The 25,532-nt window shown below is 31.4% G+C and overlaps 5 protein-coding genes across 8 annotated transcripts; 2 read left to right on the forward strand and 3 right to left on the reverse strand.

Annotated features, from left to right (window-relative positions):
* Window positions 1-202: 202 nt before the first annotated feature.
* On the reverse strand, window positions 203-1,809 carry LOC116767104 (beta carbonic anhydrase 1). 2 transcript variants are annotated; one of them, XM_032657292.2, is made up of 5 exons: window positions 1,611-1,747; window positions 1,265-1,349; window positions 995-1,182; window positions 735-923; window positions 203-665 (listed from the first exon to the last, which is right to left on the reverse strand). In XM_032657292.2, exons 1-5 carry the CDS (start codon window positions 1,701-1,703, stop codon window positions 456-458), a joined length of 765 nt encoding a protein of 254 aa, XP_032513183.1. In that variant the 5' UTR covers window positions 1,704-1,747; the 3' UTR covers window positions 203-455. The 2 variants fall into 2 exon arrangements, with proteins under 2 accessions (XP_032513183.1, XP_032513175.2); XM_032657284.2 differs by lacking the exon at window positions 1,265-1,349 and having other exon boundaries at window positions 1,611-1,809.
* Window positions 1,451-3,853, forward strand: LOC116767090 (serine/threonine-protein phosphatase 2A activator-like). 3 transcript variants are annotated; one of them, XR_009753506.1, is made up of 3 exons: window positions 1,451-1,591; window positions 2,257-3,356; window positions 3,418-3,853. XR_009753506.1 is itself a non-coding variant. In XM_032657266.2 (2 exons), the coding sequence occupies exon 2, from the start codon at window positions 2,257-2,259 to the stop codon at window positions 3,241-3,243; it is 987 nt and encodes a 328-aa protein (XP_032513157.1). In that variant the 5' UTR covers window positions 1,451-1,591; the 3' UTR covers window positions 3,244-3,853. The 3 variants fall into 3 exon arrangements, 2 of the variants coding, with proteins under 2 accessions (XP_032513157.1, XP_032513164.1); XM_032657266.2 differs by having other exon boundaries at window positions 2,257-3,853; XM_032657273.2 differs by lacking the exon at window positions 1,451-1,591 and adding an exon at window positions 1,760-1,900 and having other exon boundaries at window positions 2,257-3,853.
* Window positions 3,854-4,424: 571 nt separating this feature from the next.
* LOC116768188 (HIG1 domain family member 1A, mitochondrial) lies at window positions 4,425-7,077 on the reverse strand. Its single transcript, XM_032658869.2, has 3 exons — window positions 6,919-7,077; window positions 6,144-6,244; window positions 4,425-5,533 (listed from the first exon to the last, which is right to left on the reverse strand). The coding sequence occupies exons 2-3, from the start codon at window positions 6,235-6,237 to the stop codon at window positions 5,331-5,333; spliced, it is 297 nt and encodes a 98-aa protein (XP_032514760.2). The 5' UTR covers window positions 6,238-6,244; window positions 6,919-7,077; the 3' UTR covers window positions 4,425-5,330.
* A 1,389-nt stretch (window positions 7,078-8,466) lies between these two features.
* Window positions 8,467-12,393, reverse strand: LOC116778843 (ras-related GTP-binding protein A). Its single transcript, XM_061526763.1, has 7 exons — window positions 12,126-12,393; window positions 11,944-12,043; window positions 11,616-11,833; window positions 10,980-11,146; window positions 10,640-10,733; window positions 9,627-9,779; window positions 8,467-9,251 (listed from the first exon to the last, which is right to left on the reverse strand). Exons 1-7 carry the CDS (start codon window positions 12,135-12,137, stop codon window positions 9,072-9,074), a joined length of 924 nt encoding a protein of 307 aa, XP_061382747.1. The 5' UTR covers window positions 12,138-12,393; the 3' UTR covers window positions 8,467-9,071.
* Window positions 12,394-12,796: 403 nt separating this feature from the next.
* On the forward strand, window positions 12,797-15,091 carry LOC116778835 (protein HBS1). Its single transcript, XM_032672889.2, has one exon. The coding sequence runs from the start codon at window positions 12,903-12,905 to the stop codon at window positions 14,925-14,927; it is 2,025 nt and encodes a 674-aa protein (XP_032528780.2). The 5' UTR covers window positions 12,797-12,902; the 3' UTR covers window positions 14,928-15,091.
* Window positions 15,092-25,532: the final 10,441 nt, after the last annotated feature.

The raw sequence follows: 25,532 nt of genomic DNA on the forward strand, positions 1-25,532 counted from the left end.
GACCAACATAGCACAAACATTTCACATGAAATTTCCCATAATTTCTATTTGGAAAAAAGAACATTTCCATATACTTTCTATATAATTCGAAATTCTTTACTAAAGCCAAATACATGAGGTCGTTACCTAACCTCATTACTAGATGTAATTCAAATAAAATCTACACTAAAAAAAATGGGTTTAAACGTTACATATATTAATATAAAACTTTAAAAAATGTTTTATTTGACGTAAGAGTAACAAAATATTCCATTAAAAAAAATATAAAAAAAACAATACATACAAAAATTTAAAATTTTTATATAAATAGCCTAAGATCTCCATTTCACATAATTCGTACCATTAAAATTGTTATAAATAACTTAATTACTATTTAAAATCTTAATTTACAAAAATTGTTCCACAAATACCAAACTTGGTCCCTGCCTATCTAAAGTATAGAAAACGAGTTTATTCTAGGAGTAATATCTTCGAATTTCGGCCAGAATAACTTCGTAGCTAGCTTCATCTATTATAAGGAATCTTTTAGCTCTTCTGCTGAAATAGTATATATCACCAGTGTAAATATCAAACCATAAAGCATGAATGTGTAAATCATGCTTCTCGAGCCGTTTTTTTAACATGCCATAAGACGCAATATTTTGCAATTGTTGTAAAGTGTTAACCTGAAAAACAATCGCAATCAATTAATTTAAATAACACAAAACTTTCTTTATACAAAAATAATAAACTACCTGCGATAATTTATCTTCTATACAAAATTGATTTTCGGGATCAATGTAAGCAACAAATTTTCGCTGTGGTGTTTCAGCAGAAAATAAAATAGGCTTATTAAAATCACCTTTCACATCTAAGAACTTGTTTAAACTAGATTTGCCATGAGCACAGAGCCAAGATTTTAGTGGAGAGATTCTTCTTTGTTCCTGTTAAATATATATTTTTAATTTATTGAATCGAAGAAAGCTGTAGTAAAAAAAGAAACAAAAGTACCCACTAAATTTGATTCGTCCGCACTTTTTAACTTATAGAGAAGATTCATTGCCTTGCAATCACTGTGTCCGCATACAATGACGTGCTTAATATCGTTTACGATACAACTAAGTTCTAAACCAGCCGGTTCACAACTGGTCATTTCATCTACAAAGTGTCGAGAGTGAGGTATGAGATTCCCAGCATTTCGGACTACAAAAGAAAAATCAATTAGTTTTAAACCAATAATTCATTATTCGCATTGTTCTTAACACCAAATGTGATATTCACTTACTAACGAACATATCCCCCACGCATGTCTCAGTAAATCTAGTTGGAATCATTCTACTGTCCATACATGTATAAAAAATAGCTTTTGGCTAAAAGGATAACATTTTATTGTAAATTTACATAAATTACAGCATATAATATAAAAAACACACCACCAAACAAATGTTATCTGTCCCATATATTTAGTCTTTATGTCATGACTCAATTTTACGTCATACGTTAATGTCATAACAAATAACAAAAAAATTAGAAATTAAAATAGCAATTATTCGATCTTATTAACATTGTATTTAATAGTTCAATTTGATGAATATTCATTTTATATTCAAAGGTTAGTATTTATAACTTACCACGGGGTTGTCTTTGACTTGTTGAAACTGTTTGACCATAGTCGCTCGATCTAACACTCGGTATCTCATAATACCTCTTAATATTCTGTCCATTTTTAATGTATTTATATCTAAGTCGACTACTACAAAGCTTAGCTGAAGGAAGAACAACCATGTGTTTAGTAATTAGATTTACAAATTTGACATTTCTGACCTTCATCAACGCAGCTTATCGCTGTAGCTACGGAATCCAAAGTACCTACAGCTTCAATATAGAGCACTAGTAAAAGAGCGGGGAGAGATATAAAGACGTTAGTTTTAATTATCTTGATCTTTTTCAAGACGGTATTAATTAATTCCAATTGATAACAATATTTTTCTACTGATATATCGTATAAAATTCTTTCATATACTAGTGATTTAAATTTAAATAGTTATTATTTGTGTACATATATATGATTATAATTGCATTGTACATTATTTTTTTCGTTGTGTTTTATCGAAGACAAAAGGAAAATATTTCTTCTGAAGTATATTTTAATTTCAAATTTGTAGTACTTTGATAATATGCAAAGATTTTATTTATTTGTATTATATTTTCGGGAATACGGGCCCTAAAATTATACATGTTTCTTTTATAAGATAGTTATTTGTATAAATTTTTCAGATGAACACTGAAAGTATTATTGGGGATGGGACGAAAGTTGAGAGAAAGGCACCAACACTTCCCATTAATCACAGGTTTCTGGAACCGGAAAAAGCTGTTAAAAGTATTACAGATATGGCCATTTGGGAGAAATCTGAGGCTTATATGGAATATACCGGGTTTATAGCTACCCTCAATGAAGCCATTAAAGGAAAACCATTGTCTGTTGATTGTAAAATATCAGATAATGTAAAAAAAATGGTAGAACTGCTAGATAAGCTTGATAAAATGATAGATGAATTTCCACCGATTGAACAACCTCAGAGGTTCGGTAACACAGCATTTCGAGACTGGCTTTTGAAGGTTAAGAGCAAGTCGACACAGTTCTTACAAGACGCCATTGACCTTCAGCTACATTTGGCAATCCCAGAAATCAAAGTGTATCTAGAGGAAAGTTTTGGTAATGCTACAAGAATTGATTATGGGACAGGGCATGAAATGTCATTCATTATGTTCCTCTGCTGTATTTACAAAATCGGTGTTCTTGTTATAGAAGATAATGTAGCGACAGTTTTCTTGATATTTAACAAATATCTACAGATTGTCAGAAGATTGCAGCAAACATACAGAATGGAACCGGCCGGCAGTCATGGTGTTTGGAGTCTAGATGACTACCAATTTGTACCATTCATCTGGGGTAGCTCTCAACTTATCGATCAACCCAGAATATATCCACCAGTCAAGTTCCTTGAAGACGATATCATTGACAAATATGCTGATGAGTACATGTTTTTGTCATGCATTAAATATATCAAGGAAGTGAAGAAGGGCCCGTTTGCGGAGCATTCCAATCAGTTGTGGAGCATCAGTGCAGTTGGTTCCTGGTCCAAGATAAACCAAGGATTGATTAAAATGTATAAAAAGGAGGTCCTCGCTAAGTTTCCAGTGATTCAGCATGTGCTATTCGGATCTCTTCTACCAATCCGTAGATTTCCTATACAGCACTAAATTAAAATATTTTCACGTAACTTACTATGACGTAATAATTGTAGCTTCCATTACAAACAGAGCTATAGTAAACAATGGAACGGCTTGGAAGAAATTATTTCTATGTCGTAAGCCTTAACAGAGCTATAATAAACAACGGAACGGCTTGGAAGTAATTATTTCTATGTCGTAAGCCTTATATGTATGTGATTTCAGTATTAAAAAAAAATTCAGTAATTTATTGATGATGTGCTTAAATTTATATCCCCGTTATTGGTGTTTGTAAAGTACTCGCATAAAGTATTTCAATGCTTTGAGAGATTTATCCGAATACTTTTTTAAATTATAACATTCTTATCAGCCAATATTAATATTTCAGAATGTTTTATGCATACATATATATTTTTAATTTATACCCGCATCTGATTAAGTTGGTAATTTTCAACTAGCTCGCATTCGATTATGCTACTATACTATACTAGCTGGCATATAATTAAATAAGATTTTGAACTCAATGTTTTGTTGTGTGTGTAGTTTAACTAATATATTGAATTATTATTTTTCTTTATTTTTTATTTATTTGATGTCACTCCTATCAGCTGCTATATAAACATTAAAATTTATCAATAAATATATGACGTTTTCTTTAAATCTCACCTTTCACCACAAGACTTCGTTTTTTAAATTTAATTTCTAATGTTAATGAAAATAATCAAGTGGAATTTTAAAATTATTCTATTTATTATTTTTATTAAATAAATTGTTATGGCAACACCTGAAACCCGTTAGAAGCATACATTAATACAAAGACTCAAGTCTTGATTTTTTGTCCAAAAACAGTAGAGATCCAACATTTGTGATAAGTGCTTACATAAAACTCAACGTTTCCTGCCATTGAGCGTCTATAGTAAATTATAATATTAAGTGTTCTTGCAGTTGGAAAATTTTAATATTTTTTTAAACTAATTGTCAGGAACGTTGAGTAGTTTATAGATACAAATTTAGTTTCGAACAAATTTTTTTATTATGTATCATTAATAATTACGGAAATCTTTGATTGCTGATACTAAATAAAATGAAAGTTTTATATGAATAAATAAATACGAATAAAATATTTTCTATACGTTACGATTGTACATTCAACGTATTAAACAAAGTTTATTTAAATACAACACAACTAAGATAGGAATGGAAACAGTGAGTGAAAAGTTAAAGAATTTTTTTTTTATATACAATTTAATTTAATATTTTACATTATAATTTAAGTAAATGGCTATGAAGTAATAACCATTTTAAATCTTTGTAGAAACCATAGTTCGTTTATAGAATAAGTCAATTGTGAAATCATATTACTTACAATTAGATAATTTTAAAAGACTTGAATGATTTTACATTCTAGAGCAAGATTTCCGGCCCCAGACCTTATTTAATTTCTGATGGACAAAACAAATATAATAAGTTATTAGTAGTGTGCAGAGTAATATATATCTGAGACCTTATAGCGACGGCCAGTTGTCAGGTGCCAGGTGCTACAGGTAAGTAGAAATTGCACCCACTTTACTTATCCAAGACCAAGTACCAAATATGTTCAGCATAAGCACAGCGACACTTTAAATGCGTTTAAGGGATATTTCCCTAGGATTGGTCTGGCAACTTAGAAAATACTTTTGTAAAGTCCCACAATTATTACATTTGATAGTCATATATCTGACTGTAAGTAAGATTGTGTTTTTTTGCTGTTAGTATTTTAAGTGTCTCGCAAAAAATTCTGACCACAAAATGTGTCTGGCAGAATAATTTTATATTGTTTACAATATTTCCCTCAACATGCGTAATAATCAGAGCTCAGACTCTAAGTGAAGTGAGTACAATTTTTACTTACCTGTAGCGCCTGTTACCTGAGAATTGTCGGTCGGTATATGCTAGTTGGTATGTATACGTTTACCTATTACCTATTAATACGTCTTACCTATTATATAAGTTTTGCCCATCAGAAAATAAGTAAGCTCTGGGGGCCCTGGGATCTTGGACTATCTTGTATTCCTCAGGCAGGAACTTTAGTAGACGATGTGATCACACCAGGACTAACACTCATTAATCCTGGGATTCTAATGCTCTGTGTTTAACACAGCTTTGGTTTTGTTGAAATAATTGCTGTACATTGAATAAGTTATGCCGGCTGTGAGCGCACCGACGGTCGCTCCTTGAGCTATAACTCGGAACTGCATCAGGAAAACGCTGGTGCTCATAGGACCGCGGTTCTTGAAGGAATACACGCCATAACCGACCGCCGCTGCTAGACTGGCCAACCCTAAAATATAAAGAAACAATCCTAAGAAGTTTTTTTATTGTAAGGTGTAGTGACGTAGCAGAAGTAGGTAATTTTTAAAAGTTTAGAAAATATCGACAAAACTTTCGAAATATTTAGTTTATACGGAAGAGGTATAAGTATATTGTGATATATTTTTCAAGCCTTAGCGTGATCGTTCCTGAGAACGAATTTTTTTTTAATGTCTGAGGGTAGTTTAAGTTTGTGGGGTATTCATCCTTATCATTGGACGTCATCAAAGTTGCAAACGGAGGCATTTAATAAATAATTTCCTCTTTAATTTCTTTTAATTTATTTAAATAATCTTCGCTTAACAGTTTTTACGTTCACTGGGTTCTTGAATACTAAAAAAAATACTATAAATACGAAAAGTTAGGTTTAGTTTTCTTCTATATGATTTTCTTGATATGATTTATCACTTTTTTAACATTCCTATAATCGATAATGATAATGTGAATGTTAATACGTTGTTAGTAACACAATGCACATCACGTAATTTTGTATATGATAATAAAATATATTATTTACGTTTTTCATTACATAATTTTTTATAGACACATCAAATGCATGTCATAGTAAAATGACAACTCACCAATGACCATGAAAGGGGATTCCTTTGATTTTCTAGCTAACTTTTCGCTGTGACTTTCTTCGTGGTAGTCAAACGTTGGTTTTTCTTGTGCCATTTTAACACTGAAACAATAACTTTGATCTACGTTCAATCAGTTTAAATTAAAAATTTTACAGTGGAAAGGTAAAAAAATATATATAACTTTCGTTTGACAAGTCCAAATCAATCGGATATACGATAGTGGGCAATGTTATAATCAAATATAGAAGTTACAGATAAGATAGCCAAAGCTGACCTAGACATTTATCTAAAAGAATGATTTTCAAAAAAAAAAATAAGGTTCATATTCATAAAAAAAAAATATGGTTCATAACGGTGAAATATAGATATAGGCGAAAGAAAAGTAGTTCATGAATATGTACTTTATTGGAAATTTTTAAATCGGACTCGGTCATCATTCATAAAATTTACACAATTACTATTTTTAGACAGATCCTATTTAGTAAAAAGTATCGCATCAAGACCCAAGGCAATTACTTACAGATATTGTGCAAGTAACTTCTTGCGTGGGTGTAAAAAAAACCATATATTTTTATTGAAAATAGTTTTAAAAAGTTAGGATTCTCTTGCTAAGTTATTCTTTGCATTTATTTGGTTCATTATCAGTAGGTCTAAACAGATATCCAGAGTCGAGTACTATCTAACAATTAACGAAAAAAATCTATTTTAGATTCAACAAAAATGACATTACGACATGATTTTATTATATTACGTTACATGAATCATGCACACTCACCGATAAAACTCGTCAAAATTTTTATTTTGTGAATTAAATTTATGTAATCACAAAAATTTTCACAGCACAATATTAATTCTTATCATCAAACGAGCGAATTCAATCAACCACTCCACTGCGTGGATGTCGTTTAACCACTAGTCACCAGTCACTATTAGTAATTACTTCAGAAGGAAACTTCCAGTGATACGTGAATTGTACGTACTTTAATAGATATATATTACGTCATGATAATATATTTCTTACTCTACTACTGAGCAGCCTTAAAACATATTATACCTGTAAATTTTATATATGTATATATGTGTCATTTAAATTGACGGAAGTGAGTTTGTTGTGCAAAATAAAATTTATATATATATATATTGAGTGACTTATAAATATTGTATTAAACTAAGTTTATTGCTAGTCGTTGTAGATGTAATGTTACATAATGTAATTTTATCAATTACGAATAGAGAAACCATTTGATACTAACTAATCTTGCGACAAAATTGCATCATTTCAGTTTTTTATTCATACACGATACAGATAGTATCCTTAATTATAGCAAATAACTATTTTTAGCATGAGTTGTGAGAAGCGAGTTCTTTTATGCTGCTTAAAGAAGCTCTCTAAACTGGAATTAATGAAGGTGCCCATTTATAGATTCTGAATGATTAAGGTAGTTGTACTAAGGCGCTGCGGTGGACACAGCCCAGCACACCCTCGAGGTGTGCCCGAGATGGGCTGCGCAGCGCCAAGACCTTGTGGCGGCACTCGGCGGAGTGGACTTGTCGCTTTCGAGTATCGCGGAGAAGATGCTTGAGAGTGACAGGTCCTGGCTGGCGGTGTCCTCCTTCTGTGAGACGGTCATGTCCACGAAGGAGGCATCTGAGCGGGAAAGGGAGGATGCGGCTGATGCACCCTCCCTCCGCAGACGACGGACGGGGGTGCGCCGGAGGCGATATTTGCAACGCCTCCAATAGCGCCCCTGCACTCCGGGCTGGGGTCGGGCTGGTAACCCGGCTCCTGTGAAAGCCCGGCGTCGTCGGGGCGATCCTAATTGCCGGGATTGCCCCCTTTCTCTGAGGGAGTAAGTCCGGTCTTTGCCAGGACCGGCCAGTCGCTGGTGTGCCCTGTTGCTGACAGATCCGGGGTGCACCAACATAGCGGCCGATGGCTTTCGCAGTGGTTTTAGTGAGTAGGGGCCTGCCCAGGCCGAGTCTCACACATCCTATCCGGCCCCACCAAGGCCGGTTAGACGGCTCGTAAAAAGAGTTTCCCTGCGTCATCAAAAAAAAAAAAAAAAGTTGTACTATGAAAAAAAATTAGGGAGTCTAATATAAATTTCAATTAGGCCTCAAAAGGATGTTGTTCAGAGTAAAAAAAATGAATCATCAAAGTATAAATGAGTTACACTAATAAAACCATTACGTCATGAACCATTTATGACCGTATTTTCTTATTTGTTTATCTATTTAATAATAAATACAGCGTATTTTGAACGATATCATTTAATCAGAATATAAAGCATAAAGAGGTAAGTTATCAATAAGAGACTTACTGTAACAGTATAATTTTATTAAGCAGGTACCATACAGTTATACACATAAATTAAGAATCGGGTGTTGTAACACTCTTTCACATATACCATTATGGAAATTTAGTTTAAGATATAATCTAAACAAAAAATATTTTTACTTAAAAACAAAAAAAAAATGTGATATGTTTCTCTTAGATTAAAACAAGACTTTAAAACGAAGGATTTACATCAAATAGACGGCGCGAACTAATTTGACAGATGAAAATCACTGACAAATATCTTGGCGCCAAAAGTTTTTATAAATTAACGGTAACGTAATTTAATTTTAACTAATATGTAAAATTGCTATTGATTGAGACTAACGTTTTAATATATTTATGGTCTATTTTTCATGCAAATGTTTACAATGATCCAATTTCACATATAAAATTCGACCTCAAATAACACTATAATAAAGCATTAAAAATAACAATCTAAACTCTTAAAGGAAGCAAAGACAAAGTATCATAAACAATAAGTACGACCTTAAAGTCTATAAACATTTATTAATCTGTGCAAATTAGCTGTCAAAATGCACGAATGTCCTGATCTTTGTTATGATATAGGCACTTATTATATTTTGATTCCCTCATTGATATTGATTTGGCGCACTGGAAGAAACTTTTTCTAGTTTCTCGAAATGCTTCCTAGCATTCCTTATATTTATGAGTGTCGCTTCTGACGGTATTTTGGGATCGGACATTTCAACCATAACATACGTGTTACTTGTAAAACCGTCAATGAAGGCAGCGAACACACTGTTACGGACCTGAAATAGATATATGTTACGTTTTTGATGAGTGATAAGTATTTTGTATAAACATGTATGTTTCGGCGATGTTTTCAATAAGTCAACTCTTATTTAATAGTAGAATGTGTGGTCTTGGATTGATTTCATTTTTTTTTTAACATTTCGACGGTTTTGCTTATGGAGTCTAAGTTGTTATTGCAAGTTATAGTTCAAAATCAATAAAACCAACTTGGCTATTATCACGTCACATTTTATCATACCAAATTTTTTGACAAGTGCAACCAATCTTCGTTGAATAGAAATTAGGCTTGTAGATTAAAATTAAAACTATTTTACATAGTAACAGTACAAATATGCACTGTAAAAACAAGATTTTAAATATATATATACAACCTCCATGCTCTGGAACTGCGCGGCCAGCTTTGAACAGGACAATTTAAACTGCTTAACAATGTTGGAGACTTTCTCAAAGCGGTGGGCGTCTCGGTGCGGTCGTCGTTGGCAATGTGAAACTACTAAGAAAGTAGCTCGCTCAAATAACAAGACCTGGTGGAATTACGTTAATATAGTAGATATTACGTGTCATATCTTGAGTTTTTAAATTTTATGCAAAGCAAAAGCACATTTGTAATGAATTAACATGGAATATAAACAGTTGTATTTTAAATGTTTTTTTTTGTGTATTTACAAAATGAATAGGGGCCATCCATAAAGTACATCCCACAAATTTTAGGACTTTTGAACCCCTTCCACCATCCTTGTCACAGGTTGTCACATTTTTATAACGACATGTCACGACATACACTTTTTAAATTTATGTATATGTGAGATCTAAGACTTCCGCGAGTTTTATTCATTTAAATGAAACTAATATATTTCGGATGTACTACGCGAATTTTATTATTTTAAAACTACATAATCCCGACGTTTCGGTTAGTTTTCAGGACCTGTGATCATAGCTAGTTGTTAATGTCTTACTTGCATTACAACGCTGATATAGAAGTGAAATGACTTTGTATGAGAGATTATCTAATTGCGAGAATGCTATATTAATAATTTTTAAAATTCCAATTTTTTAAATTTCCAATTCACATTCAAATTTTCTGTTTTAGTACATATTTTAAATTTTAATATGTGATGTCACAAAACTTTTGACCCCCAAGCCCCTTGTCACACAATGTCACACGTCGGTGATCCCCTCCCTCATTAACGTGTGACGTACTTTATGGATAGCACCCTATTGCTGGCCAAAAAAGATTTTTTTTTTAAATCCTAACCCAAGGAATATTATCAATACGCATAAAATACTGTTCTCTAAAATAAACAATCTCTCAATTTCTATGAATGTATTTTTAAGCATAATATGAAAATATTTAGCAAGTATTTTTTTAAATTTTATATATCACCTCATCAGCATCCACAATAGCTGCAAACTGTTTGAGTGATGATTCCAGGGCTTTGACGTTGGGTATCAATTTGTAGACTATACTTGACCATGCTCTAGAATATAAGTGTCGGAAAAGTTAGTTACAACAAAAAATCTTCTAGCAAAATTTTAAGGTTCACATAATTATTTCAATCTGTTATCTAAGGAGGTACAAATGTAAATAACATCTTTACCGATCTTCTGTCTCCTTTGTTAAATAAGTAAAAAGGATATTAAATTCTAAATTTCTTCTATCATTCATTATAATGATAATATTGACTAAAAAGGTAAAGCCGGTATAAATATATAATATTACTTACTTGTAAAGCGTTTCGTCCCATATACTTGTTCTAAAGCATGTGCACTCCAGAGGTTTTGAAAGACCTTTCAGATCTTCTTCCCGTTCCTTGAAAATTTCCTCCCTTCTTTCCTCTGCCACCAGGTCCATTTTATGTACCAAACAAAATATCCTCGCTTCCGGTGAGTTCTGAAATTCATATTTTTTAAAATTTTAATTTTGTTTTTGACCTTAGATATAATTGTAGTATGTTTAAATGAAACTAGTATTATTCGGATTTACTACGCGGATTTTATTATTTAAAAACTACATAATCCCGACGTTTCAGTTACTTTGCAGCAACCGTGATCACGGGCAGACGAGGAAACGTCGGGATTATGTAGTTTTTAAATAATAAAATCCGCGTAGTAAATCCGAATAATACTAGTTTCATTTAAATGAATACTCGCGAAAATCTTAGATCTCACTAATTGTAGTATGTATTTAGTATGTATGTAGTATGTATTAGGGGGAAGAACAATATAATAAAAGCATTTTAGTGAATTTTGTAGTTATTATAAAATAAAATGGCATAGTAAAGTAAAGTTGTAAGATTTAAAATTTATATTTCTTCATATAATTGTTATTTTTTATATATATTTTCAGTTATAATGTTTACCTGTAAAATAGCTTCGAGACATGACTGATAATAATGCATGTCCTTTTCCATTTCCCTGCTCTCGACATCAAACACATATATTAGTACTTCAACATTCCGGAAGATATTGTCCCTTTGTGATGCAAAGTAGTTCTCCATGAAAGCCTCCTGGCCACCGCAGTCCCATAAATTGAGGACTAAGTTCCCAAGAAATCTTACATGTGAGTGTTCCACATCAACTGTAAGGTAGCAAAACATCAGAATAAGTAAATTAATGCACACTTTAAAGATCTTACTTTGTTTATTGTATAGTCTACAGTGAATTCTAATAACAATAAAAATAACTCACTTGTTGCTCCTAGCCTCCTGGTGTCTCTTGCAATGTAATTGGCAAATATAATGGATCTCATACTGGTCTTCCCTGATCCGCTTTTACCCATCAGCAACACCTAGATAAGTAAACATCAGATATTTAGTTGTATAAATATATAGAAATTATTAAAAAGAAACAGCAAAATCCTTGCAAATTACCTTTTTCTTCATCTTGGATGAGTTGTAGAAGGAGGCGATATACTAGTATAAAAACTTGTTTTCTTTGTCTTACCTCCTGTTTATTAAAAAAATATTATTTATATACAACTTTTGATAATGAACTTCAACTTATACTTATTTGCTTTGAATTTCACTATATGACTGGTAATTAAAATACAAAAAGGCGTTGCGTTTCAATTATTGCCCGAGTGATATGCCAGCGAATTGTGAAACCAAAGTCGATTCACGATACGACTAATACATGACACAGGGCAGAAATAAAAAATAGTGTATATAAATTATGACAGCTAGCGTAATTTTAAGTGACATAACACTTATTTACATTGCTATTAAAGAAGGTAACACTTAAAATATTATTATTTAAAATCAGCAATGGATTAGATGAAATTGTTTATATGCTTGCAACGTTTCGTTTTACTATGAGGATGAATGTGTTTATGAGATGAAACTAAAATTTTAAATAATTTTATATTATTTGATATAATACATAAGTCTATTAGAATAAGCAAATATTACATAAAATATTATTTTCAAATAATATGAATAAAGTTAACTATGAAATTTTGTCTAGTAAAAAATATTCAAGTACTAGAATTCATTGCTCATGACATGAAATGGAAAATCCTTGTCATGTTATAAGACAAAATAATCAAAGTCAAAAGAGCATCGAAATTTGGAGAAACGTGTGGAGTTCAGCGAAAACAATTATGATCCCATAAAGTTAAGTGATAAGTCTAGTTGGTTTAATATTACAATATGGCTCGCCACCGTAATGTAAGAAACCGGAGTTATTCTGACGATTATGATTACGACGATGTGTATGGACATTCCGTCGAAGAAGACAGCTGTTTATCACCCAGCGATGCTGATCAGTGGATGTATGATCGGTCTCGTAATCAGCAGGCTATATCCAGCTTCCTGAGTAGCCATAATGATATTCAAGAAGAATCCGAAGACCTGACTGAAGACTCGCACCCGTGCCTCCAGCGTCGCGAGTCCATAGACCTGCGAGGCCTTAACTTAAATGAAGAAGACGAGGCTAAGCTTATGTCATGTTTAGATGAATTGAGAAATGTATTGGGTGATACAGTCCCGGAAAATATCCTTGTGCAAGCAGTGATAAATCACAATTTCAATTTTAATATAGCTTTGGACGAAATTTTGAATAATAATAAGACTAAGGATGAAAAAACTAAGGCAGCTGTAACATTACCTGTTTTATTGGAACCTGCTAAGACCCCTGTTATAACCACAGATGTCAAAATTCCTAAGGTGATAGCTACAAAAGTTGAAACAAGCAAAGCGAATGTGATTAAAGGTTTCAAAATCGATAGTCCTAAAAGTCTTCCACAAACACCGAGAGAACAATCCCCCGCTACCAGAGATAGGACACCATCCAGGACAGATCAAGTTGATGACAGCAAAAGTGTCACAAAATTGAAGGAAAATAAAACAGATCCTAATGTACAGTATTCAAATGAACGAAAATCAGATAAGGACCACTTGTATATTATTGTGATAGGTCATGTTGATGCCGGAAAATCAACTCTAATGGGCCGTATACTGTGTGATTTGGGTGAAGTGAGTCAAAGGACTTTGCATAAATATGAACAGGAGAGTAAGAAGCTCGGGAAACAAAGTTTCATGTATGCTTGGGTGCTTGATGAGACTGGTGAAGAACGATTGAGAGGTATCACAATGGATGTGGGTAGAGCTCAGTTTGAGACAAAAACAAAGAAGGTTATTATATTAGATGCCCCCGGCCACGCTGATTTCATTCCGAACATGATAACGGGTGCTGGCCAGGCCGACGTCGCTTTGTTAGTTGTGGATGCAACACGAGGAGAGTTTGAATCAGGTTTCGATCTTGGCGGACAAACACGAGAACATGCCTTACTTGTTAGATCCTTAGGTGTTAATCAGCTTGCGGTGGCAGTCAACAAATTAGATACAAATAATTGGTCCCAAGAAAGATTTAACGAGATAACTACGAAACTAAAATCTTTTCTTAAACAAGCTGGCTTCAAAGATTCAGATGTCACATATGTACCATGTTCAGGTTTGACCGGTGAGAACCTGGTTAAGTCTACTACTGAAGTGGAACTACTCAAATGGTACGATGGCCCATGTCTTCTTGACGTTATCGACAAGTTTAAAGTACCCCAGAGGCCTGTCGCTAAGCCTCTACGTATGTCCATTAACGACGTATTCAAGGGAACCGGATCCGGTTTCTGTGTTGCTGGTCGTATAGAGACAGGAGTAATCAACAAGGGAGATAAAGTTCTACTCTGCCCGACCAAGGAAATGGCGGAGATTCGTAGTGTAAGTATAAATGATATGGTCAGCAACGTGGCATTCGCTGGTGATCAGGTCAGTGTGACACTGTCAGGGGTGGAAATGCAGAATGTTTCGATTGGATACGTTTTGAGTGATCCCGTACAGCAGGTGCCGGTGGCTGCGAGGTTTGAGGCCCGTTTGGTAGTTTTCAACGTCAAGGTGCCAATAACTAAAGGGTTCCCGGTCTTAATACATCACCAGTCTTTGGTAGAATCGGCTAGCATAGTCAAACTTAAGGCGTTACTGAATAAAAGTACCGGTGAGGTCCTGAAGAAGAAGCCGAGATGTCTGGGCAATAACTCTGTAGCCGTAGTGGAAATAGAAGTTTGTAGACCGATTTGTATCGAGCGGTACAAAGATGTTAAGGAATTGGGTCGGGTCATGCTACGTGTTGCCGGAGTCACTATAGCTGCTGGTCTCGTAACAGATATCCTGAGCATTTGATTGATCTGAAGCATGCTTAAAATGTCCAAGCTCCGGGTGAATTATATGAGAATCTGTGACATTTTATCAATTAATTATTGTACAATAACGTATCGTGCTATACATAAAATGGTTAATATTGTTGCATATATATTTATAATGAGAATAAAATGTTTGAAAAATTACATTCCAAGGCTTCTTTTCTACTACACTTTTCTTCTAAATCATTTAATTTATGATATTACTATTCAATTGAATTCCGTGTTTCTTGTTAAAATGGTCATCAAAGATTATAATTGAAAATGAATTTTGTGCCGTTTTAAAATTTTTAAAATTTACACCTAGAGCTCCCCTGTATAAGTTGACTTTGTTACTCCCAGCTGTAAAACGAGCTAAATAAAAAGATGTTTTACTGTCTATAAACCATGGCACATACAAAAATCACATTTAATACTTTATCAAGATATAAAATCAAGTTATATACATAATATTAATAAATAAATAAAATTAAAATATCAATTGTAATATTTAAATTAATATTTTTACTGAATATATACGTGTGCAGACACGGTACATATTCTATTACACTTCCGGTTAATTTCTAAAACAGCTTGATCGATTTTCATGGAACTTTCACTGGCAGCTAACTGAAATAAGGAGTAGCTTTATTAATCTAAGAGATTTTACTTATTTTTATAAGTCAAATAAATGTAGTACATTATATAAAACGCTATGAGAACAAAACCAATTTTCTGTATAAGAAATATTTTTCCCAAGAAAATCTTCAACCAACAGTCAGGGTGTATGACTCCGTGTAATGACTTTTCTATTTTCACAGCATGTGAAAAGCCAAGTTGAATAAGATGCAGTTTAGATATGGCTCATGACATTTCTAGTCTCTACTGTATATAAAACAATAAACAAAGTCAAATGTATAACATTATTTATATAGAAACGATTATTAACTCAAACGTTATATTTTATCTGATGTGTTTAATAACTTTTCTTTGGTTACAAAAATATGCTTATAAATTGACAGTACCCACATTTTGCAAAAATTGCAAAAGTACGTATGTTGCTAAAAGCGGACCATTCATCATAAGAACGTCTGATTGTAAGCGTTTGTTATAAGGAAATCTAAGAAAAGTTATATAAGAATTGTTTGATAAATGGACTCCATTTCCGTTTGTTTTTACCCTAGAATACATTCCGTAATATTACATAATTTCAGTACAAAACTGTTTTTCCTGTACGTTCTTTGTTTCCGATTGTTACAGCCGTCACAGAATCGGGATTTGGGACAAGTGTCGCAAATGTTACAAAATTTAATTTCCTACTCATTTCCCAACAGACGTAGCTCAGTGTTCTGTTGTTAAATTGCTTAGTCCGATCGACGCTCGTCTCGCATTTATATTCAGAGTTCTACTGCTTGTTACGTTTCATAATCTGTTTCTTATTGTCTACGTAGTATAAATTAGGCACATTTATATTAAATTCTAAACTTCCTTTAAAAATATGAATGAATTTTATTTAAAGTTTTTAATTTTAAGCAAGATTTCATCTGAGTTTAGGTAAGCTACGATTTGTATTTTAGGGCGCCGTTTGATTTATTTTACAACGAACTCACATTTAAGGACATTTGCTTCCAAAAGTCACAAGGGGCAAAAACATTATCAACATTTTATATTTGTTTAAGTTCATATTGAGAGTTGACGTTTACGAAGTAATTTTTTCAGTAAAACATTTTTTCAAATTAGAAACTTATATTTTGTCAAGGTAATAGCAATTTATTATATACGGAGCGATATAAGTATATAGATTATGGTACAAAATTAAATAACAATTGGTACAAAAATAAAATATTAAAATTTAAACTTACAATTTTATTTAATTAAATAAGAAAGTTAAACAGGATCTACTGACACGTTCTTTAGATGTTTAAGACAATTAGTTGGAATATCATGTAGTTTGTAAATAAATATATCAAGAGAAATGTTAATTAAATCCACGACGTCGTAAACGTAGGAAATTAAAGTGCCTGTAATTAGTATATAACGATGAACAATACGCTTAATTATTTGCTATTCTTACTGACTTTGAGTTGATTAATTTTAAGGCGGGCTATATCGTTCTATTTGTCTTATGACGTCATTGTTCTAAGTGGTTGTACATTCACGAGACGAGACGAGTTCTCTGATAGCATAATATTAATTGAAAAATGGATATTAGATAATCTGTTACACACAATATTAAGAAAATTTAAATTTATATTTAATAAAGATATAAAATAAGAAAGGAAAATAATTGTCCACTGCTTTTCGACAACAATTTTAAAACAATCATATTATTGATAAAGAAGTAGGTCGGCTCAAGTCTTGGCAAAGGTTTGAAGTATTCAGAACTCTTATTAAAATAAAAAGCTTAGTAAATTACAACCAAGTTTTCCTACTGATAAAATATAATTATTAATAAGTGTAAAGTATATTGTGTAATTTATATCTTATTAATGTTTTAAAAAAATCCTGACCCAGTTTAAGATATTTTAGTTTGAAGTTTTTAAACCGTTAATCCATTAGTAACATGTTACAATAAGGAAGTAGGTATTTCTTATTTGCTTTTATTTTTAATAGTAGTAATGTTAATGCTTTAGTCTCTTTTTAAGTCGTATTAGTTTTTAAACAAGATTTAATATTCCTATGTTTAAGAACATCATTGTTATATCTTATTTTATACAAAGAAAATAAGTAGTGTTTTATGATGAAGATATTAATTAAGTTAATACTTCTGTTCTTAATAATATTTAATACAGAAGTGAAATTGAAATGAATCTTGTTTGATTTTTTTTTAACAACGTTGTTCAGGCAAAAAAATACACCTTCCGTAACTGTTCTCATAAAGCAATTTCCCAGATTACATTTCGGAGTCAAAGCGAACATTTTCATGTCAAGAAATCTCATTCTGTTAGCTTTTATTCCATTTGGCTCGCTGCATAGTCACGAAATGACTGTGAAATTATTACACTGATAAATTTTACTTGCAATGTCTCTTGAATTAATGATAAATGATTAATTTATGATAGTTTGATGTAACATTAATTTAGTGTGATCCACAAGCGTCATGTGCACATCACGTGATCACTAAATATTGTGTTGGAAATGTTGTCATGTGATATATTTCGAGCCAGGCGAACTTTTGTGTGCAGTGATAATTGCATTTACTGGAGGCCCTACTGTGCAATTAAGCTGAGTGTTCATCCGGATGGCGGGCTTTTTATGACGGATAGTGTGCTCAATACCTTACTCGATGATAAATAAGAATGGATTTTGTATGTTATAAATTAAGATTTACGAATAAATTGGATAAAGGACTGTGTTTGGTGCGACGATGTACACTCGTGATGAGCTTTTGTTTAGTATATTTGGTAACTAAGCTACTATAATTATTAACTAAACACGAGGCTGAAGGTCTTAATCGCTGTTAATTCCATGTTTATTGTTCCGCTGTATTGTTTGTGACGCGAAGATACGGGTTGGCAAAGTCAAATATCAAGCCAGTCAATACAACATGTGGGCTTTGACGTACCAAATCTATTATGCAGGCAAAGTTTAAATTTCATGAGTCATTGCTTCGTGTTAAATTTAGCTGTAAGTTAGTTGATATGAATGTGTGAAAACATGTTCTTAAAATGATCTCGATTGTAATTTATTTACATAATTATATAAACATGTACATCGTTCAAACGCAGTGCTCATAAAATCTTAGTTTTTTTTAACTTTTATAACTTAAACGCAATATTATTTTTTAAATGGACAAGTTTCTTAAGAATTAAACTTAAAACACTAAATCAGTTATAGGTATATAGACTTTTAAATTTTATTTTGTTATCAAATTTACCTACACTCACCTTTGTACTCGTACCTGTTGCGTGTACGAGTCTTACTAACATATTTTTTTATTACAATGCGGTCCAATTTTTCTCTTTTAGAATTATGGCTCACATAAATGAAACATTATTGCCGTCTTTATTTGATATAAAGTTATTAAAGATTTGAGAAACTAAGATTTTATAAGCATCACGACTTCAGTCATGTTCGTTTTCTTGACGTATGAAAACTTTTTTAATCTATCAACAACATGGACGAAGTCTTTGGTATGTCAGTTTAATAATGAATACTGTCATTTCACCCGCATATGACAGATAAGTTTGTAAAAAATTATTTCCTACATTAATTAATACATAGCATAAATAAGGAATTATTAGTGGGGGAAAAAGAAATGTTTAATGAATTATGATAATAGATTAATTTAAAAAATTATACATGAACTTATATATTGACTGTCGTTTGTTTTTGTTTCTTCTTTTCCCGTGTTCTCTTGAGACGCATTTGCGAATTCCGTAGCGAGATTAATCATGGCGACGAAGCGGTACATGCATTAATTAACTGTGGTAGGTACATAGCCGTATAGTGTCCCGTAATCTGATTATCACAGCGAGAGGGTTACAGTTCTGTTAGATCTCAGTCATGCTTAAACCACATCACGGAACCACTTATCTAAATATCTGTCTTAGTCTAACCTAGATATATAAGTACTATCCTGATTTCATTCGAAAGGTCAATCGAAAATTTATTTCTGTCGTGCCAAATAAATGCAACGTTTAAGGAAAACTTAAATGTTTTACTGTGACTCTTTAGTGTTATTAACAATTACACTAAACTAAGTATAAAGAAGTATACGTCACAATTTTGTTTTTATTTTTATTTACATGTAAACGCTATTTATTTCTTGAATGCCTTTTCATGATTTTTTTTTAATTCGTTTAAATTCACCTTCTATTGCTTAAAATAATTCTAGATTGTTCTTTGTAAAAGCAATAAAGTCACAAAATTATATTAAATTATAAAAAGACTGATTCATTTATTTATTTATTTATTGATCATCAATTTTATATATTAATTAAAAATCTTATTTCTTGATGTGTCACGTTTAAGCTTAATTATTGTGTTCGCCAGAAGGCAGAACTTTGTTATAAATTTGTGTTCAGGTGCACAAAAATTACTTTCGAATTGCTGAACTGTACTTATATGGCAGCCGATAAGCGACACAAGTTGAAACAAGTTGAGAACTTCATGTGACGCTAATGGCTAAGTCTAGTTAAAGAGCTATTTACACATCACTTGTTTGGAAGTTAGTCTAAACTTTACAAGAGAGATAATAGAGGTTTGATCTATAAAAACACTTGTTTGTTACACTCCAGGAGTCTAATAATAAATCGGCTCTACACTATCGAAGGATTATTTTTTTAATTTTAATTACGATAACCTATAACTTATGACAATAAATACGTACTATAGAATGTAGTATTTTAAATGCATAAGCTAAATATCTTATTGTTAAACACATAAAATTTAAACAGGCTTTCTGAGACAATTGCGTAATCCTGGTACGTCATAAATCGTAGTTTCTTTGTGTATAAAAAGTACATGCTGTAAATCTTTACTGTACGAGCTTTAATAAAGCCACTATTTTGTACAAAAGAATATTCAAAACACGATAATAATAGATCGACGTCGTATAATAGATGTAATCTGTTGACTGTTATCTGTAGATACGTTATAAGATATTTAACTTTATAAGTTATCTGTGGAGATGTTATTAAGTTGGATTTATTTTGAAGATTCCTCTATGGTCTTTTTTCTCATATTGTTGTGTGAAATATGACCTAAAAAATAGTAAGCCAAGCTAAATGGAATTACAAAAGAAGTGCTCTGTATATAACGAAAATTATTGTCGTAATATATTCAGGTTAAGACTTCTTATTCTGAAACTAGAGGTTATTCAGTCTGGATCTGTAATAAGTGTGATATTAAAAAATATACAAATTATAATTTAAATCCTATAAAATATTCTTTTACAATGTCACATTTTAAATCTGGTGATGCATAATGCACATACGTGACGAATATTACAAATATTATAATAACGTCTATTTAAACTATTTTAAATCTGATCTTTAAAACAAAATTACAACTTCCGTGAAATGGCCAGATACTTTTTTCATCCAAGAAGTTCGTGTTTTTTAATGTTGGTCACTGAATGTTCGTTAATTATTTTTTTTGCTCATATTTTCGTCCACACAATTCATATTTGTTGATAATAATTTTTGTTTATCTAAAACTACAAATATTTTATATTGCATAATATAAAATTTCAGAAAGATACATATTAGAAATATCTCTCTTTGGCTTCTTATTACAAAGCGTACCCGAATCCGGCCATAAAGTACTTCTTATGTCTATATACCGGCTTGGGCTGCTCTCGAGGTCTCATTCAGCTTCATCTGGCTTTGTGTGCATATTACCTATTTCAGGGGAATTTTCCTTCCCTAATCCTCATTAATGAAGGCTCACCGTACTCTTACTTTGTGCTTAGATGTCGCGGTTTGATTCTGAAAAAAACATTATTCTTTTCTATTCCAAACTTGCAGGTTACGTTCGTTATATTTTTATTCTGTACTACCAGTATTTTGTCTGTACATAGGCATATGTGACAGTTTGTAAACAGATTATATATCATATATTTTACTTTGTCACTTGGTTGTTTAAGATTATAAATAAAAGTATTGCTGTAACAATGTCTGTACAACGTCGCATTGTGTTTCGGGCCCGCATGACGTACGTAATTTGATCGGTGATTCGGTCCCAGTGAATTAAGCTGTCTGCGAACATCTGAGTTCAATCTCATACATTAGCCTATCAATCTATTACACAAATTATTCTCTTTATTGGTACTCGTTATATAATAGTCTCCCATGACAATTTATTCAATATATATATTTGAAATCGTTTATATAGCGATTAGAATACATTGTTGTGATCCAAGCTCGTTTTTTTCTTAATTTTATGATTCAGTGTAAAAGATACGTCTGAGATCTAGTTTTATATTTGATATGTATGAAATTATTTTTAAAAATTTACAACGATTATTGCTATAGAAATTAACTTTCAAATTTCGTTACCAAGTTTTGGCAAGTGTAATTCTGTTCATATCAATGTATTTATTTATATATAATATTTTCTACGTGATTTAACGCAAGCATAAGTTCAACATTGTTTTAATATTTAAAAATATAATTATACGAGTCGTCTAAGTAAACACGATGCAGTGAATTCCATGTCGGAGTCCTATATTCTAAAAATTACAGAGGTTTATAAGAAAACAAAAAACAATTTTCTTAATAAAGCTTTAAACATTAACGTTCCTATATCATTATGATTTAAATAACCAAGGACATCAGTTTAAATAAATATGTTTAAGTCTTAGCGAGATTAATATAAGGAGATATATCTCAATACCTGAACGGGTTGTAGCGGGCGTGGGCGCGGAGGCTTTGAAAGATTACTAATTTTGGAAAAATCCTCCATATGTTATAATATAGGTATGTCAGAGCCCTAACCATTGAATGGCACGGGTCAACCAAAACATGTCAATCAAATAAATTAGTTTCCGAACGATAAGAATTCCATGTTAGTAATTTATTATATAAAAATGTGCTCATTAATTCATAAGATTTTGTAATTTTAAATAGTTGTAAAATAGATTAACATAGCATAAATAAAATTAGCATTATATTAATATGTTGATTATTGAATATTATTAAAGAGAATTATTCAAATCGTGTGTATAGACAATTTAAAGCGTTTTATAAAAAAAATGTTATTCTTAATTTAAATTCGGATAGCTGAATGTTTTTTTTTTACTTGGTGATTCATAAAAAGATTCTAATTTAGCTTTTTGTTATCTATGGATATTTTGTCAACTTTTCGTGATTTTCTTAATTCGTTGATTGTGAAATGAAACTAATATAGAGCATTATTTGTTTTTAGACTTTGATTCTTTCATTGGCTGAATGGTTGTTAATAGGACTCTTGCAAAATTACACTGACAGTCCTCGGTAAGTGTGACGTCACTTGAAATATTTAGCTGTACTATTAAGCAAGTAAAATTAACGTTGCCAGTACAAAAATAAAAAAATAGAAACAAGAATGTAATAAAACCTCTTCGGTGAATACGCGAACTATCGCGGTAGTGGGGTTCATAACAAAATGTTAGTCTGATGCGTACGTCCATAAAGGGACGGAAATGGTCTCTTCAGAGGGTTGGATGTTGAAGGGATCGACTGAATTAATATGGGAAATTGCTTATCTTCCAACACTTGTATCCTATTACATGATGTTATGTACTTTAAAATTGTACAGGAATCTTATAAGAATGTTGTTTTTTATTTACTATTTAGGTAAACATTATGACGTAGATATTTTTGAAGTATTTTATGAATAAAAACAATATTGTAACTGATGTTAAGTATTTTGTCTGTAATTAGTATATAAACTGTAAACCGTAAACCAATGTATTTAAAATAAAGAATTTTTCATTTCGTCTGTCCGTGATCACGGTTGCTGCAAAGTAACCGACACTTTGGGAGTATGTAGTTTGAAATAATAAAATCGTAAATCCGAAAATATTCGTTTTATTTAAAATAATTTTGTTATAAAATTTATATGGGCTTATATTTCGTATGCAAAGTTCAGTTATATTAAATACAATAAACATATTAAATTATTTATTTGTCAAAGAGTAGCAATGAAAATTTATTTCAGAGTCCATTATGGACCGGAATTTTTTCTTAACACCAATTTATTATTGACATAGTGTTTTTTATGCGGTACAGATGTTTAAAAACGTCTTTATAAAAAAGAATTAGATTCTATTATCGCGACGAGAAGAGTCTTATTTGGATTTAAGACGACGGATAAGTCGATTAAATCAAATCAATACATCTGACATTCGTTTATTATTCACTAGTATTCTATATAAAAAGGTTTTTATACGTATCGAGTTAAAATCGATTTAGCAGTCGCAAAAACGAAACGTCGATAAATCGCGTCCGGACTGTATCAACGAGGATAATGACGCCGACTGACCATTTTTTTTTTACTTAAACGAGTTTCGGTGTTCACATTCAAAAGATTTTATCTGAATCTCGTAATCAATAATACAAACTATACGTATAAGTCACTGTATGATACAATTCAGCAAAAACAGACCTGTCAAATTATATTGTTTTTTTTTTTTAGATTTTGATTATTTGGTATCTGGGATTTTGGCTTATGCTTTTTCATCCCTAGTTCTGGTTCTAAAACAGAGACACAAGTATATTAAGATTTCCTTTTTTACTTATTTTGATTCCTTGAACACGACATTAGAAAAAAAAATAAAAAATATATTACAGATTTTGAAGCACGAAATTATTTATTTTTTTAATTCTTTAAGTCACGTTAATAGTAACTTCAAATAATGTACCTACTACCTATTAGTTTTTAACCGACAACAGACCAAAATTATTACGTCTCCCTAAAGCTTAAGAACAAACTTAAAAGTGTTAAATATAAACAAATAAAACATTAATACTTTTTTATGTATTATAACGAAAAAAATGAATTTAAACTTGATTAAATAAAATCCATTTTATTTTAACGACTAACTTGTGTATTGTGAGCATGTAAAATCACTTTAATTTAAAAATAGTATAAGTATATTTTGTATTGGTTGTTTGAAGTTTATGAAAAAAAAATTTAAACACGTTAATATAAAACTGTCATTTATATTGCCTATAAGTCACAGTTGGACAGTACTCAAGATTACAATTCGTCCAATAAATAATAACGTTGACATTAGCAATATATTCCACTATTCCAGTGAGAATGAAGCCATAGCATAAAAAAAATAAAAGAAAAAAGTCACAGTTGCGTCACAAAAACTATTCTACTAAAGTAAAGTTCATTTAAATTAGCTAGCGCATTCATCAGTTATTCAGTGAACATGTTAAACCGCTTTTATTCATAAACACTGAAAAAATATAAAAATAAGACCAAAGTATTTCTCTAGGATTTGTATTGGTCATATTATTATAAGTGCACCTAATAATTATATGTAAAACGACAAGTTATATCGATAGATATCTCTAAGTAGCGAAACAATTTTTTAAGGAATCGTTAATGACGTTAGCACTACATTGAACAATATTCTAGATTATACAAGTGAAGTCATGTGCAAAAATTAGTATCATTTACCAAAACCTGAGCCTACTTGTAATATAATTATTAAAAAAAAGGAAATTTTAAACATGCAACAACAGCTTAAGTGATATTAGCATCGTAAAACTTCGTCATGTAGTACAAGTATAGAAAATATAGGTACATTTTTTACGACACTATATTGTCTTTATACGATAAAATCCACTGTATGAGTTATACGATTTAGTAGCTGTTCCGTAGCTTTAGGGATTTTATTAATCCGGCGGGAACAGTGTCGGCCGATGGAGGCGGGATAATCCGTGGAATAAAAGTACAATGAATATCGCTTCGACAGATCGGTTGAGCGGAAACCATTGCGAAAACATTTTGTTTTTAAGACTAATAATAACCTTGTTCAATATTAACCATGAAGGTTTTACTCTACACGTAAATTGATTATCATAATACTTTAAATAATTTTCAGTAAGCATTATTTTTTATTTCAATGTAGATTTTTTTTTTAATTTGTATACAGTATTATGTTAAAAAT

This window comes from Danaus plexippus, assembly GCF_018135715.1.
Source record: "Danaus plexippus chromosome 3 unlocalized genomic scaffold, MEX_DaPlex mxdp_25, whole genome shotgun sequence".
In the NCBI taxonomy this organism is placed as follows: Eukaryota; Metazoa; Arthropoda; class Insecta; order Lepidoptera; family Nymphalidae; genus Danaus; species Danaus plexippus.

Coding starts and splice junctions, on each gene's coding strand:
- LOC116767090 (XM_032657266.2), top strand. CDS start 2,257: ATGAACACTGAAAGTATTATTGGGGATGGGACGAAAGTTGAGAGAAAG.
- LOC116768188 (XM_032658869.2), bottom strand. CDS start 6,237: ATGGCACAAGAAAAACCAACGTTTGACTACCACGAAGAAAGTCACAGC. Junction 5,534..6,143: donor ATCCCCTTTCATGGTCATTG/GTGAGTTGTCAT, acceptor TTTATATTTTAG/GGTTGGCCAGTCTAGCAGCG.
- LOC116778835 (XM_032672889.2), top strand. CDS start 12,903: ATGGCTCGCCACCGTAATGTAAGAAACCGGAGTTATTCTGACGATTAT.
- LOC116767104 (XM_032657284.2), bottom strand. CDS start 1,809: ATGAAGGTCAGAAATGTCAAATTTGTAAATCTAATTACTAAACACATG. Junction 1,183..1,610: donor AAGTCAAAGACAACCCCGTG/GTAAGTTATAAA, acceptor TTTCTTTTGTAG/TCCGAAATGCTGGGAATCTC. Junction 924..994: donor GTGCGGACGAATCAAATTTA/GTGGGTACTTTT, acceptor TATATTTAACAG/GAACAAAGAAGAATCTCTCC.
- LOC116778843 (XM_061526763.1), bottom strand. Junction 9,780..10,639: donor CTATTGTGGATGCTGATGAG/GTGATATATAAA, acceptor TAATTCCACCAG/GTCTTGTTATTTGAGCGAGC. Junction 9,252..9,626: donor CGCAGTTCCAGAGCATGGAG/GTTGTATATATA, acceptor TATCTATTTCAG/GTCCGTAACAGTGTGTTCGC.